The following is a 14,667-nucleotide window of genomic DNA, read 5'->3' as shown; positions in this document are numbered from 1 at the left end:
TTTTCTTGGTCTGTTTTCTCCTCTGAAATTTGGAGCATTGAGTAACACATACGAAAGAATGTGGCAATATTTCTCATACCTAGTCATTTATGTGGCTACCTTCCTGCTTTGCCATATTCACATACTACTAATTCATACTTTTGACATTTTAATTATTAAGGTATATTAAATAACAAAATATTTTGGGTTTTTGTTTTGTTTTGAGACAAGGTCTTGCTCCGTCACCCATGCTGGAGTGCAGTGGCCACAGTCACAGCTCACTGCAGCTGCAGCCTCAACCTGCCAGGCTTAAGCAATCCTGCTACTTCAGCCTCCCGAGTGGCTGGAAGTACAGGCATGAACCACCATGCTTGGCTAATTTTTGTATTTTTTTAGAGATGGGGTTTCGCCATGTTGCCAAGGCTGGTTTTTGAACTCCTGGGCTCAAGCAATCCACCTTCATCAGCCTCCCAAAGGGCTGTTATTACCGGCATGATCCACCATGCTCAGCGTAAAATACTTTATTTAAAATTTTAGTTACAGTTAAATAAAAGTATTTCATTGTGTACTGTGTACAATCATTTTGTTCAGTACTAATGTACACACCACACTGGGAAACAGTGGCATATATATAGTGGCATTTCTACATGCATTGTACGTCAAATTGCATTGATAATACTACAAGTGAGCTTTTCTGAAATTATTATAATAGGAGAGAAGAGGTTCCCTTGTGGTTGCGTGTTATCTCAACACCCTTTCTCCTTCCTTTTGTAAGCTGAAATATTTCATTGGAAATTTACAAATTATGTAGAGAGGATCTTAAGACTGTCTACTTTCAGAGATACGTCTCTCTTCAGTTGGAAGAATGACAGTAAACTTGGTATCAATTTTGCTAAGAGTCCCAAAATACAGTACTGTAAATAGTAATATTCAGACTGTCTTATGTTCTACCTAACGCTTGATCTTTGCGCCATTCTTACTAGAGAAGAGTTTTCCATTTCAAAAGTAGACTTTAAAAAATCTCTCCTCCTCAGAAGATTTGGTGAAGTCGCTGTCTATACTGAAACACAGAGAAATGGAGGACCAATGGACCTGAACCTAACTATGCTAAATGCAAGAGATAAGTTTAGTGAGGCTGCAGAAGAACACGGTTCAGCCTGCCAGCAGCAACCCAGCATTTCCGTCGTTCTAATTAGTAACTGTAGAACATGAATAGTACTCACCAGACTAATACAATCCTTGTAAATATATATACGAAGAAAACAAAGGAAATTAGAAATGAGGTATAGGTGTTTCATCAGTCAGTAGGCTGGCCTGTTGAGCTTATCACTGTCAGTGTTTTGTAAACATTTTTACTGCAACCAAAGATGAAAAGCTTTTTACATCATAATTCATTTTGTGTGTGTGTGTGTATGTGTGTGTGTGTGTAAAATGTGGAATAGAATTTTCATAATACAATGTGCTATATACTCTAGCATTTTCTTTTTCTTTCTTTTTTTTTTTTTGAGACAGGGTCTCGCTCTGCCACCCAGGCTGGAGCGCAGTCATGCAATCCTAACTCACTGCATCCTTGAACTCCTGGGCTCAAGCAATCTTTCTGCCTCAGCTCCCCAAGTAGCTAGGACTACAGGCACATGCCACCATGCCTGGCTAATTAAAAAAAAAAAAAAAATTGTAGAGGTGGGGTCTCTCTATGTTGCCCAGGCTAGACTCAAACTCCCAGCTTCAAACAATCCTCCTGTCTCAGCCTCCCAAAGTGCTGGGATGAGAAGTGTGAATCACGGTGCCTGGTCACATTTTCTATTTTATTTCATGTTTTAAAAGATGCTGGTGTGACCCCAAAATTGATTTCATGATCCACTAGTAGGTCTTTTTTTAAGAGACAGAATCTTGCTCTGTCACCCAAGCTGGAGTATAGTGACATGATCATAGCTTACTGTACCTTGAACTCCTGTGTTCAAGTGATGCTCCTCCCATGTCTGCCTCCTGAGTAGCTGGGACCATCACACCCAGCTAATTGTAGTTTTTGTAGAGACGGGGTCTTGCTGTACTGCCCAGGTTGATCTCAAACTCCTGGTCTCAAGTGATCCTCGCACCTCGGCCTCCCAGAGTGCTGGGATTACGGGCATGAACCATCACACCTGGCCCCACTAGTGGGTCTTGACTTGTGTTTTCTAAAAATACTGTTTCTGAGATAACCAGCTCAGCTAGATAACTGTGGGAGAAAAAAAGAAGTAAAAATAAAATCTAGGTACTTGGGCTTACGAAGTAATTGAGGAAAAATAATATACAATTAAGGAGTAGTATAAATGAGAATAAAAAATGTTAAACTTGTGTTGACTGACAAGGGACTAAAGCATGAGCTGAAAATGTGAATGCTGTTTTAGGTAGACAAAAGTGTCTCTACTACTATAAACATAACAATTTTAATATTAGAGGAACATCAAATTGTCAGCATGTAACTATGGTTAATATTGTGTCATTTAATACATGTTCATTAGAAACAAGAGCCGTAGATCTTAGCTCTAAAGGGGATTTTGAGTTTATCTGATTGAAGCATATCTAAGTATTCACATTTTATGGATGAAATAACTGAAGCCAGCAGAGGTTAAGTGACTTACTAATGCTATATACCTAATTGAGGATGAGAGATTGGGGTGGGGTGAGGGCAGAATAGCTTTCAGATCTCCTACTTCTGCATTTTTCACTTATTCTTAAAGAGCAGAAATGAGCCAAGCACAGTGGGTCACACCTGAAATCCTAACCCTTTGGAAGGCCAAAGTTGGGAGATCTCTTGAGTCCAAGGGTTTGAGACCAGCCTGGGCAACGTAGCAAGACCCCACCTCTTAAAAAAAGGAAAGGAATGTTTTAGCATGTTTTAATCTATAATGTATTTTTTTACAGGAGGATATTCCTCGTCAGCTTGTCTACATTGGTCTTTACCTCTTCCACATTGCTGGAGCTTACCTTTTGAAGTGAGTTGGGATATTTCATGGGTGTGTAAGTAGGCTGGGCAGATAGTATGCTGACCTGTCTTAATTGGTAATTAATCTTCGCATTTTCAATTTCCTCTTTTAACAGCTTGAATCATCTAGGACTTGTTCTTCTGGTGCTACATTATTTTGTTGAATTTCTTTTCCACATTTCTCGCCTGTTTTATTTTAGCAATGAAAAGTATCAGAAAGGGTAAGTTGTTTAGCCATTCTATTTCTCGTGTAGTAAGTATTTAAAGTCATTGCCTGACATTGCCAAGATCCATGGCTTTTGGCCATTATATTACTTTTTAAGCGATTAGTAGCCACTTTAAATAAAATGAAATTATTTCTCTATTCAGACTTTGTATTTTACTCTCTAAAATGGAGCCTTTCTCAGCTAGAGAGATACTGAATTATATCTTGCAATTTTGAAGACTTTGTGGGTTTACTTTTCTGTTATAACTTCTACTTTGTTTATTGAATCGTTTTTCTTTTGGAGGAGTGATAGAGAAGTGAACTCTCAGAAGAAAATGAAACAATAGATAATTAGCCTTATAGATAACTAAAATATATTGATGGGGAAATTGAACTGAAAACAGAATTGGAGAGGTATAACTTGTAATTAGTGCAAAGTTGTCTTAAAAAAAGTAAAACTGGGACTCTTAATTGAGAATTAGGCATCCTGTTCTTTATAACACAGCTTTTTTGGTTTGTTTTGTCCAACATTTTCCAAAATTATTCTGAATACTAGTAGTTCTGAGGAACATTAATAGTTCTTATACAAGAAAAGAGATAAGCTAAACAGAAAATTAAACATTTATTTACTGGATTTTTTTAGAAATTTAAATAGGCTAGTATGTGTTATATCTCTTTGAGTGTGGTATATAGGCTTTCCCAGATATTTGACACAAAATTCTTTTTTGCAGAATAAGAAATGCTATTTTAATATGCCGTTACTTAATAGGAATCTAGTTTCTTTTTATTTATTTATTTATTTTGAGAGGGAGTTTCGCTGTTGTTGCCCAGGCTGGAGTGCAGTTGCACGATCTCGGCTCACTGCAACTTCCACCTTCCGGTTTCAAGCGATTCTCCTGCCTCAGCCCCCCAAGTAGCTGGGATTACAGGCGTCTGCCACCACGCCTGACTTAGGAATCTAATTTCTAATAGAATCTTGTTTTTGAGATTTCAGGAATTTGACTTACAGTCTTTTTCTTGCAGATTTTCTCTGTGGGCAGTTCTTTTTGTTTTTGGAAGACTTCTGACTTTAATTCTTTCAGTACTGACTGTTGGTTTTGGCCTTGCAAGAGCAGAGAATCAGAAGCTGGATTTCAGTACTGGAAACTTCAATGTGTTGGCTGTTAGGTATAATCAATTTAACTTTTTTTTCACTTTATACAGCTAGATAATATATATTATCAGTTTCTCTATGTTGAATCATCTAAAAAAAGGATGAATATGAGGTTGGGGAAAATACTCATTTGATTTTATTTCATACCTTTTGCTATTTTACATGTCTAAAGTGAAGTACTAAAGCATTTAACTTTTAGGATAAATTATTAATGCACTGATAATACAATTTTCTCAAAATTATTACTAAATACTATTAAAGAAGATAGAATGTATTCAGTGGCATTGTTTTTTATACACTGTAACTTTTGATTTCTTAATATTTCTTAGAATTGCTGTTCTGGCATCCATTTGCATTACTCAAGCATTCATGATGTGGAAGTTCATTAATTTTCAGCTTCGGAGGTGGAGGGAACATTCTGCTTTTCAGGCACCAGCTGTGAAGAAGAAACCAACAGTAACTAAAGGCAGATCTTCTAAAAAAGGAACAGGTTTGTATTTAGTAAGCAATGAAAAACTCATAGAAGTAGAAAACTTTTTAAAAATTTGTTGTGGGATCTTATTTATTAGTTTGAAGGTCTTATAAAGAAAATATTATTCTGCTTTTTAACAAAATTAGAGGCAAAGTAATCTTACTGCATTCCACAATTGGGTGATCCCTTGGATGAGGAAACTCAGTTACTCCCCTCAAAAACTGTCCACTAAATTTCTCTTTGACAAGTTTTCCCTTCTTGGTTACCTTTGAGCCACTTTACACCAAACTTTATGGACAGGTTTAGTGAATAACTAAACTAGAGGATGGTCGTTTGTTTTCAAGCATCTTATTCACATTTTAAAAAGCTGTTCACAACCTCTTCCCATCTGCCCATTTGTCCCAAGTGGAATAGCTTTTTTTTTTTTTATATAACTTCTGATTGCTTGGTTCTTTGTCTTTAAGCCTTCATTTAACCTGTTTTCTCTTTATGGCTTTTGCAAAAATTGAAAATGCATTGATACTACAGTTAATTTTTTCAGTGTGTATATGATATTATGCTTAGAGCTGTAACACAGGAAGTTCCAGTTTTTAGAATACGTCCACTCTGGTTTACTCTTTTCTAAGTATTAATACCTGATAATTTACATCCTCCAGCCTGGTTTTTTTTTTTTTTTTCACGTTTGTCCCAGCAAGTCTTGGCCCTTTGCATTTTCTTAATACATTTTAGTACAATTTGAGCTGGGTGCAGTGGGGGGTGCCTGTAGTCCAGCTATTCAGGAGGCTGAGGCAGGAGGATCACTCGAACCCAGAGTTCAGGGTTGCAGTGCACAATGATCGTGCCTGTGAAGAGCTACTGCACTCCAGCCTGGGCAACATAGTGCCTCTTTAGAAAAAAAAAAAAAAAATTGTACAACCTGGTCAATTTCCACAAAAATTGCTGGGATAGAGTTGAAATAACATCACATCTATAGATCAATTTAGGGATAACTGACTATTTCAACCTGATATATACCTCTGTTTATTTAGGTTGTCTTTCATTTCTCCAAGTAATATTTTTAATAGCTTTAATAGGATGTAATTCACATACAATAAGGTTTACCCTTTAAAGTATACATTTCAGTCATTTTTAACAGATGTTCACAAAATTGTACAAACCACTATCTAATTCCAGAATATTTTTATCACTGCAAAAAAAACCCCATGCCCATTAGCATCACTTCACATTTCCCCCTTCGTTCTGCTCCGGTACTCTCTAATCTATTTTCTGTCTGTAAGGATTGGCCTTTTCTGGACATTTCATGTAAACAGAACCATGTGATATGTGGTCTTTTGCAATTAGATAATGTTTTGAGGTTCATTCATGTCATAGCATATATAAAGACTTCATTTGTTTTTACAGCCAAATAATATTCCATTGTGTGGAACCTTATTGTATGGATATATACCATATTTTGTTTATCCATTCATCATTTGATGGACATTTGAGTGCCTTTTACTTTTTGGCTATTATTAATAATGATGCTGTGAACATTTAGGTGCAAGTTTTTGTTCGAACATGTGTTTTCATTCTCTTGGGTACATGCATAGGAATGGAATTTCCAAGTCATGCTGTAACTATGTTTAACATTTTAAGGGAACTGCCAAACTGTTCTTTGAAGTGGCTATACTATTTTTACACTCAGTTTAACATCCTGATATTCAGTTGTCCTTGTGCCATTTGTTAAAAAGACTCCTTCACTATTGAACTGTCTTGATACCCTTTTCAAAAATCATTATTAAAAAAAGTTTATTTCTGGATCATGAATTCTATTGCATTTATTGGTAGATCGATTCTTATGCCAATACCACACTCTCTTGATTACTGTAGCTTTGTAGTAAGTTTTGAAAGCAGGTAATGTGAGTCCCCAATGTTGTTCTTTTTCACGATGTTTTGGTTATTCTGGGTTTCTTACATTTCCATATGAGTTTTTATTTAAGTGACAAGATCTTGCTGTTTTGCCCAGGCTAGACTTGAACGCTTAGGCTCAAGGGATTCTCCCATCTCAGCCTCCCAAGTTGCTGGGACTATAGGCACATGCCACCTTACCCAGCCATTTTAATATGAATTTTATAATGAGCTTGTCAGTTTCTGCAAAAAAGCCAGCTGGGGTTTTGGTATGGATTACCTTCAATCTGTAGGTTGATATGCAGAGTATGAACATGAATGTCTGTTTACTTAGATCTTTAATCTCTTTCAATTATAGTTATCAGTGTATACATCTTGCAGTTCGTTAAATTTAACCCTATTCTTTTGGATGCTGTTGTAAAATAGAACCATCTTCTTAATTCCATTTTCAGATTCTTCATTGCCAGTGTATATGAAATACAATTCACTTTTGTATATTGATCTTGTATCCTGCAACCTTGCTGAATTTATTTATTCAAATAGGTTTTTGTTTTTTGCTTTTTGGTGGGCAGTCTGGATGTTTTCTGTTGCATTTTCTTGCCAAATTGCCCTGTCTAGAACCTCACGTGTTGAACAGAAATAGAGCAGACATCCTTGTCTTGTTTTTGATCTTAGGGGTAGACATCCGTCCAGTCTTTTACCATTAAGTATGATGTTAGCTATGGGTTTTTCATAAATGACCTTTATCAGGTTGAGGAAGTTCCCCTCTGATTCCTGGTTTGTTTATTTTTGTCATGGAAGGTTGTTAGATTTTGTCAGCTGCTTTTTTTCCTGCATCTATTAAGATAACCTCGTGGGGTTTTCTTAATTTTTTCTGTTGGTATTATAGATTACATTGCTTTTCAGATGTTAAACAAATGTTACATTCCTGGGATAAATTTCACTTGGTTATGGTGTATGATCCTTTTTATCTCTTGATGGATTTGGTATGCAAGTATTTTGTTGAGGTTTTTTTATGTCTGTATTCATAAAAGATACTGGTGTGTATTTTTCTTGTAACATCCTTGTCTGGTTTTAGTATCAAGATAATACTGGCTTCATAGAACGAACTGGGCAGTGTTTTTTCCTTTTCTGTTTTTTGGAAGAGGTCTTCACTTGATCTTAGCCAAAATGCCAAGAAACAGTGGAAGAGTTGTTGAAGGAGATATTTTATAGGTGTCTGTATAGGAATCTCATACATTTTTCATTAAACTCATTCTCAGATATTTTCTTTTTTAAGCTAATGTACATGCTTTTTTTAAAAAACAATTTTAACTATTTGTTACGTAGTAATGCCATTTGTTTTCTTTAAGATACTATCCATGTACTGAAAAAATCTTCCTAATTCACTTAAAGTTTACACTAAAATATACAGTTATATCATCTATAAATATTATACCTTTTCATTTTCTTCCTGTATTACACTAGCTAGGACTATACCATAATATTGAATACAAGAAATGAATACTCTTGTTCCTCATATAAGAGGGAGACCTTTCGGTAGTTCATTATTAAGAATGTTTTGTAGATGCCCTTTACTCAGTTCTCTTGTATTATATTTTTTACTAAGAGTTTGTGTCCATGACTTGTAGAATGTTAAGAAATGCTTTTTCTGCAACATTTAGTCATAGAGTTTTTCTTTATTCTGTTAATGTTGTGAATTGCATTGACTATCAATGTTAAAATAATTTTGCATTTCTGACATGCATCCAAGTTGGTGATAATACAGTAGTCTCCCTGGGGGAATACATTCCAAAACCTCCAATGGATGCCTGAATCCAGGGGTGGTATCAAACTCTATATAGTCATGTGCTAAATAATGACATTTCAGTCAACAGCTATACAATATATGTGCATACATGACTCATTTATGACACTGGTCCTATAAAATTATACTGTATTTCTCCTACACCATTTCTATGTTTAGATATGTTTAGATGCATACATAGTTACCACTGTATTACAGTTGCCTACAATATTCCACACAGGAACATGCTGTGCAGGTTTTTAGCCTAGGAGCAATAGGTTATAACATATAGCCTGGGTGTGTGGTAGGCTCTACCATCTAGATTTGTGGAAGTACATTCTGTGATGTTCACACAATGATGAAATTGCCTGACACATTTCTTAAAACATAGCCTGTTAAGTGGTGTATGACTCTATATACTATGTTTTCTCCTAATACAGCTATGATAAAGTTTTATTTATAAATTAGTCACATATAACAGCATATTGTAGCAAAAGTTAATTGAATGTGGTATTTTTCTCTCTCAAAATATTATATAGTACTCACCTATTTTCAGACCATGGTTGACTGTGGGTAACTGAAACATGGAAAGCAACACTGCAAATAAGGGGAGACCATTGTACATCACTTTTGCAGAATTCCCTTTTTCATTATTTCATTAGGATTTTTGCATCTAAGTGTTTGGAAGTGTTCACCAACTAAGCCCTCTGACCTAGAGTCGTCTTTTTTTCCGAAACAGGGCCTTGCTCTGTCACCCAGACTGGAGTGCAGTGGCATGATCTTGGCTCACTGCAGCCTCAACTTTGTGGACTTAAGCAATCCTCCCACCTCAACCTCCTGAGTAGCTGGGGCTACAGGCACATGTCACCACACCACTAGTTTTTGTGTTTTTTGTAGAGATGGGATTTCAGCATGTCACCCAGGATAGTCTCAAACTCCTATACCGAAGTGATCTGCCCACCAGACTCAACCAATTGGCTGGGCACCCAGCACTTTGGGAGGCTGAGGTGGGTGGATCGCTTGAGCCCAGGAGTTCAAGACCAACCTGGGCAACATGGCGAAACTCCATCTTTACAAAAAAATACAAAAATGAACCAGGAATGGTGGTGCACGCCTGTAGTCCCAGTACTTGGGAGGCTGAGGTGGGAGGATCCCTTGATCCTAATGTCACCCTTGAGGTGTCACTTCAGCAGCTGGAAACCTCTATGACTGGTGGTGCCTTCTGCCTGAGTATTGCTTACACCCGCTGGGCTCATTCCACCCACTCAGCCTGACAGGCTGTGCTTGACTTGAGCTGCCGGCCCAGATCCCACACCTGCCAAGCATGAGCCAGGGGCGGAGCAAGAGGGAGTGTGTGGGCAAGCACACACAAGGTCTAGCCACTGCGCACAGCCAGGCACACAGGCTTCTGCTGCGGGGCAGGCAGCTCTAGGCACCAGCACAGGTGCTGGCTCTGTGTGAGGCTGCAGCTGGACCAGATGTACTGCATGTGGCTTCCACTGCAGGCATCCATGACTGGACAAGAGGAACGCGGTGGTATCCCCAGAGTTTGGAGGTGGCCAGAACCACAGAACCCCAAAGAGGGTGTCACAGCACTGCCTCAGGGAGCCCCTAGATCTGGGCTTCCCAAAGGACCACAGCTCTTCTCTGTTTCTTGTCATGCGCAGTGTGGTGAGCAGGGGGGCATGTTTCAGCCTTGTTTGTGCTACAGCCCTTTTAGTCCCGCCATTCAACAGGTCCCAAGTTCTTGTCCTACATCCAGGAAGAATGAGGTACGCAGGCAACTGGAAGGTGAGCAAGGCAGAGAGGAGGTTCATTGAGAGGCGAAACAGTTCTTAGGAGATCTGGTTAGCTCCTTTCCACAGGCAGGTCATCTCATCATCTGTGCAGCCCTCATGGTTAGCTCCTATCCACAGTCTCATCATCTGCCCAAGTCTGGCTGAGTCCAGGATTTTTATAAGCTTCAGGGAGAAGGAAGTGCATAATGATTGGTCCATGGGCAGGCCCAGAAAAAGCACTATAAGTTCTCACTCCAGTCCATGGAACTGGCGGCCGGGCCCCCAGGTTTCAGGCCGTCCCTGGCTTGAAGAGGGGGGCTTCACCAGGGGCCCACGCCTTTCTGCCAAGGAAGCTCTCTGCCTCCTGCTGCCATCAACCTACCATCCATGGTGCCTAGGCTGGTCATTCCAAGAGATGCCTGCAGGCCCACACCAAGCTGCCCTCAGCCCCCCTCGGCCTCCCTCTCATGCTTGTCAGCACTCACCGTCACGATGGCCAAGGGAGCAGGGAGCTGGCATATCAGTGCTGCTCTAATCCCATGGTCAGTCTCACCTGCACTCCAAAATAGTAGTGGATGCCAGGAGTTGCAGAGTGGCCAGGCAGCGGAAGCAGGCACTTCCAAGCCTGCAGAGGCAGTGGGGCTTCCCGGGCCCCCAACGGCTACGGCTGGGTGGCTGCAGCTGCGCCCAGGAGTGCAGGGCTCCCACCCCTCCAACTCTGAAAGGGATGGGTCTCCTGCTAGCTATGTGAAGCATGCAGCCCTGGCTGCACCTCCCACCCTACAGCCAATGTCATGGCGATAGCCACTCCATACGGGCTGCTGCTGCCATCACTGAGAGGTGGAGGTTGCAGTGGGTGGAGATGATGTTGCTGGACTCCAGCTGGGATAACAGAGTGAGACCCTGTCTCAGAAAAAAAAAAAAAAAAAGATGATACTATTATTCACATTTTCTGTTTCTTAGTTGTTTCTCTTTTGGTAAATAGTGTTTTTCAAGGAATTTGTCTAGTTCATAATAAATTTGCAAATACATTGGCATAAAATTATTCATATGAACTTAATTATCCTGTTAACGCCTGTAAATGAGGAGTGATTCCTGTTTTTCATTTCTTGTGTTAGTAACGTAAGCCTTTTATCTTTTCTTCCATCAGGCAAAACCAACATTTGTCTTTTTGTGTTGATTTTCCTAGTTGTGTCTTTTCTGGATCATTGATTTCTATTCTTCTTTCCTTTTCATTGGGTTTAATTTGCAGTTTTGTTTGTGATTTACCTTCTTGAGCTGGATCTTTGGAGCACTAATTTGTATCTCTTATCAATTACATTCAGTTAAGGGTAAACTTTTCAACACCACTTTAACAGTATTTCACAAGTTTTTTGTTTTGTTTTGTTTTGTTTTGTTTTTTTGAGATGGAGTCTAGCTCTATTGCCAGGCTGGAGTGCAGTGACGGGATCTCAGCTCACTGCAGCCTTCGCCTCCTGGGCTCAAGTGATTCTCCTGCCTCCCAGGTAGCCAGGATTACAGGCACCCACCACCACACCCAGCTAATTTTTGTATTTTTAGTAGAGATGGCGTTTCACCACGTTGGCCAGCTGATCTTGAACTCCTGACCTCAGGTGCCGCCCACCTCAACCTCCCAAAGTGCTGGGATTACAGGCGTGATCTACTGTGCCCAGTCCGTATTTCACAGGTTTCATTATGTCTTTTTCATTGTTATTCAGTTCAATGATATCTGTGCTTGGATTCCACTTGTGCTGTGATTATAGGTGCAAGCCATTATCCCTGCCTCAAACATCCATTTCTGTATGCAACTCTTACATTTTTGGAGAGAGTCAGTGAGACATTTGTTACTCCATCGTAGCTTGAAGAAGGCCATTACATTAGCCAGATGTGGTGGCACATGTCTGTAGTCCCAGCTATTTGGGAAGCTGAGGTGGGAGCATCACTTGTCCCCAGGAGTTCAAGACTACATTGAGCCATGATCATGCCACTGCACTCCAGCCTTGGTGACAGAGTGAGACCCTGTCTGAAAAAACAACAGTAACATAAATAAATAAAAAGAAGGCCGTAATACACCCCTCCACATGGGAATTATCCTAAACGCCAACTTTAGCATGTTGTAAACAAATATCCCCAAGGACTTTGCCGTCAGATGTGAAAAGTTTATTTCTACAGAAGGTATTTCTCTTGATTACTATTTTTAAATTCTTGTAACTTTTTAAATAGTTTTCTGTCCTGTCACTTTTTTCTGCTTTTAATAGTAGTTTTCTTTGAATTTGCTACTTTCAGTTCATTGTGTTAAACATGTTAACCAGGTTTTGTGATTGGTTAAATACTGGTAAATAAATTTCACCTGAGTATATATTGGATTTTACATTTTCTTTTCTGAAGGTATGTTTACATATAAAGATTATTACTTGCATTTATTTATAAAAGTAACACAGATTCTTTTCTTTTTGCAGAAAATGGTGTAAATGGAACATTAACTCCAAATGTAGCAGACTCTCCCCGGAATAGAAAAGAAAAATCTTCATAATGAATTATAAACTAATTGATTAATGTCCCCAAAGAAATCTGCTTTCTACTATATCTTTCAGCATTAGAGATTTTTCTGTTCTTGAAAATACAGTCTGTGCTCTTTGATTTTTGCTGTTGTACTGTTTCATGCATTTTTTTAATGGGCATTTGAGGGGAGGATTATTGCTATGAATGAAAAAAATATTTTAGCTTAGACTAAGCTACCTGCCTTCAAAATAGTTTAGGGACCACCACCATATTTTATTTTGTTTTTATTTTTGAACATTTTTCTAATGATTTGGAGAGAAAACTATTTACAAAAATTCCACATATCAGTGATACAATTTCTTGCTGTCACCAATTTTTTATAATAGCAGAGTGGCCTGTTCTAAGAAGGCCATATTTTTTAAGTTATCTTTCAGGGTAAAATGGAACTACTATAAAGTTGGATGTCAAACTTTAATATGTTTTCAGTGTTCTCTAATTTTTAGGAATTTTTGTAACCTTTACACCTGGAAAAAAAGATTTGTAAAATCGCCAAAACAATTGTGTGCTTCATTTTATAGGTAGTGGTTATTAGTATTACATCCCCATTTTAAAAACAAAAACATAATGGTTACAACATGTGGAGTTTTATTGACATACATATTAAATCAAAGTATATTCTTAAAAGTGCTTGTGAAGTAAAATCTTTCTTGTGCATTTTCAATACTTGTAACCTGGAAATCAGAAAATATTTACTATGAACAGGAAAATCGGACTTATATAGCCCTTTTTGATATGTTTATTAATAATGATTCTTAATGGGGCTCATAATAAGTTTAATATGCACAGCATCTTAGAAAAGTTTAACCTGCAAACCCTTTTAAAACATAATGCCTACTTGATTTATATCTATAAAAAGAATGTCAGGTAATTATATTTGGAAAACATTTAATGCACTAACTTTAAAGAAATTGAAAATTCAGGTGGATAAATAGTCTTACAAAAGACAATGTGCTTTATGTTATACCTATAGCTTTGGTCCCATCTTTAATTGAGAAACATTTATCTGTATAAAACATATTTTTGGATAAATATATATATATATATTTGTATCTCTACAGAAAGGCTCTAAAAAGCATTTGAGGAAAATATTTGGTTCCCTTTTCTATAATTATCCTTTAAGATCCGTATAGCTACATTTGGTTTATTCATTGTATTTGCAGTATATATATTGTTCCTTTCAGTGTTCACATCTTGTTCCCCATTTCTCACTTGTGTCACCGGCTGTTTGTGCCATTTTTAGTGTAAAAGTTGCAGACCTATTAGATCTGCAGTTTAAGTTGCCATGCTGCTAGGAAGTTGTCCTTTTTCTTTCCAGCTGTTTACCTACTTCCTGGAAAAAGTAGTAGCTCTCTGTAGCATTATGGAGTTTCAGTGGAACCAAATCTTTGCCATTAAAAACTGGCATTATACTGAACTATACATTGAGAAATCAATCAAAATAAAAATTTTTACTTTCACAAGTTGCATCCTGGATGTTTCTGTCATTGTTGGTGTTTATGCTATTTTGGTATATAACCTCATTAAAATGTACCGTATTTAAAACACTTTATAGATATCCAGAATAACCCTTTTCAAAAGTGTGTTCTGCAAATAAACAGATTCGTTCCACAGAATATTGGTGAGGACTACTGGGGGAATAGATGGTCATAACCAAATAAATCTGGGAATCACTAGATTGAACTAACCTAAAGGTGTCTCTTTATTATGGGACCATTCAGTCCTTAATATGCAAATGTGTTCCCTGGTGCACCAAGAATGTTGGCAGTGTGGGTATAATATGCAGTATTTCCCACCTTATTTGCCTGTAGAATTTTCTGTTCATCAAATTACTACAGCACTTTGTTTTCTACAGCATACACTGTGTTTACGCAAAGAAAAAA

General features: G+C 38.0%; 1 protein-coding gene across 2 annotated transcripts in view; it reads left to right on the top strand.

Moving 5' to 3' along the window:
• TRAM1 (translocation associated membrane protein 1) overlaps nt 1-14,244 on the top strand; it is a 33,013-nt gene extending 18,769 nt beyond the window's left edge. The window contains exons 7-11 of one of the 2 annotated variants that reach the window (XM_028852116.2): nt 2,884-2,954; nt 3,061-3,165; nt 4,173-4,316; nt 4,632-4,792; nt 12,685-14,244. In XM_028852116.2, coding sequence (XP_028707949.2) covers nt 2,884-2,954; nt 3,061-3,165; nt 4,173-4,316; nt 4,632-4,792; nt 12,685-12,758 — 555 coding nt within the window. In that variant the 3' untranslated portion in view covers nt 12,759-14,244. 2 annotated transcript variants of the gene reach the window in all.
• Nucleotides 14,245-14,667: the final 423 nt, after the last annotated feature.

Source organism: Macaca mulatta, chromosome 8 (genome assembly GCF_049350105.2).
Source record: "Macaca mulatta isolate MMU2019108-1 chromosome 8, T2T-MMU8v2.0, whole genome shotgun sequence".
NCBI classification, from domain to species: Eukaryota; Metazoa; Chordata; class Mammalia; order Primates; family Cercopithecidae; genus Macaca; species Macaca mulatta.
The sequence above is the reverse complement of the archived record's forward strand: the minus strand, read 5'-3'. Positions and strand labels throughout refer to the sequence as shown.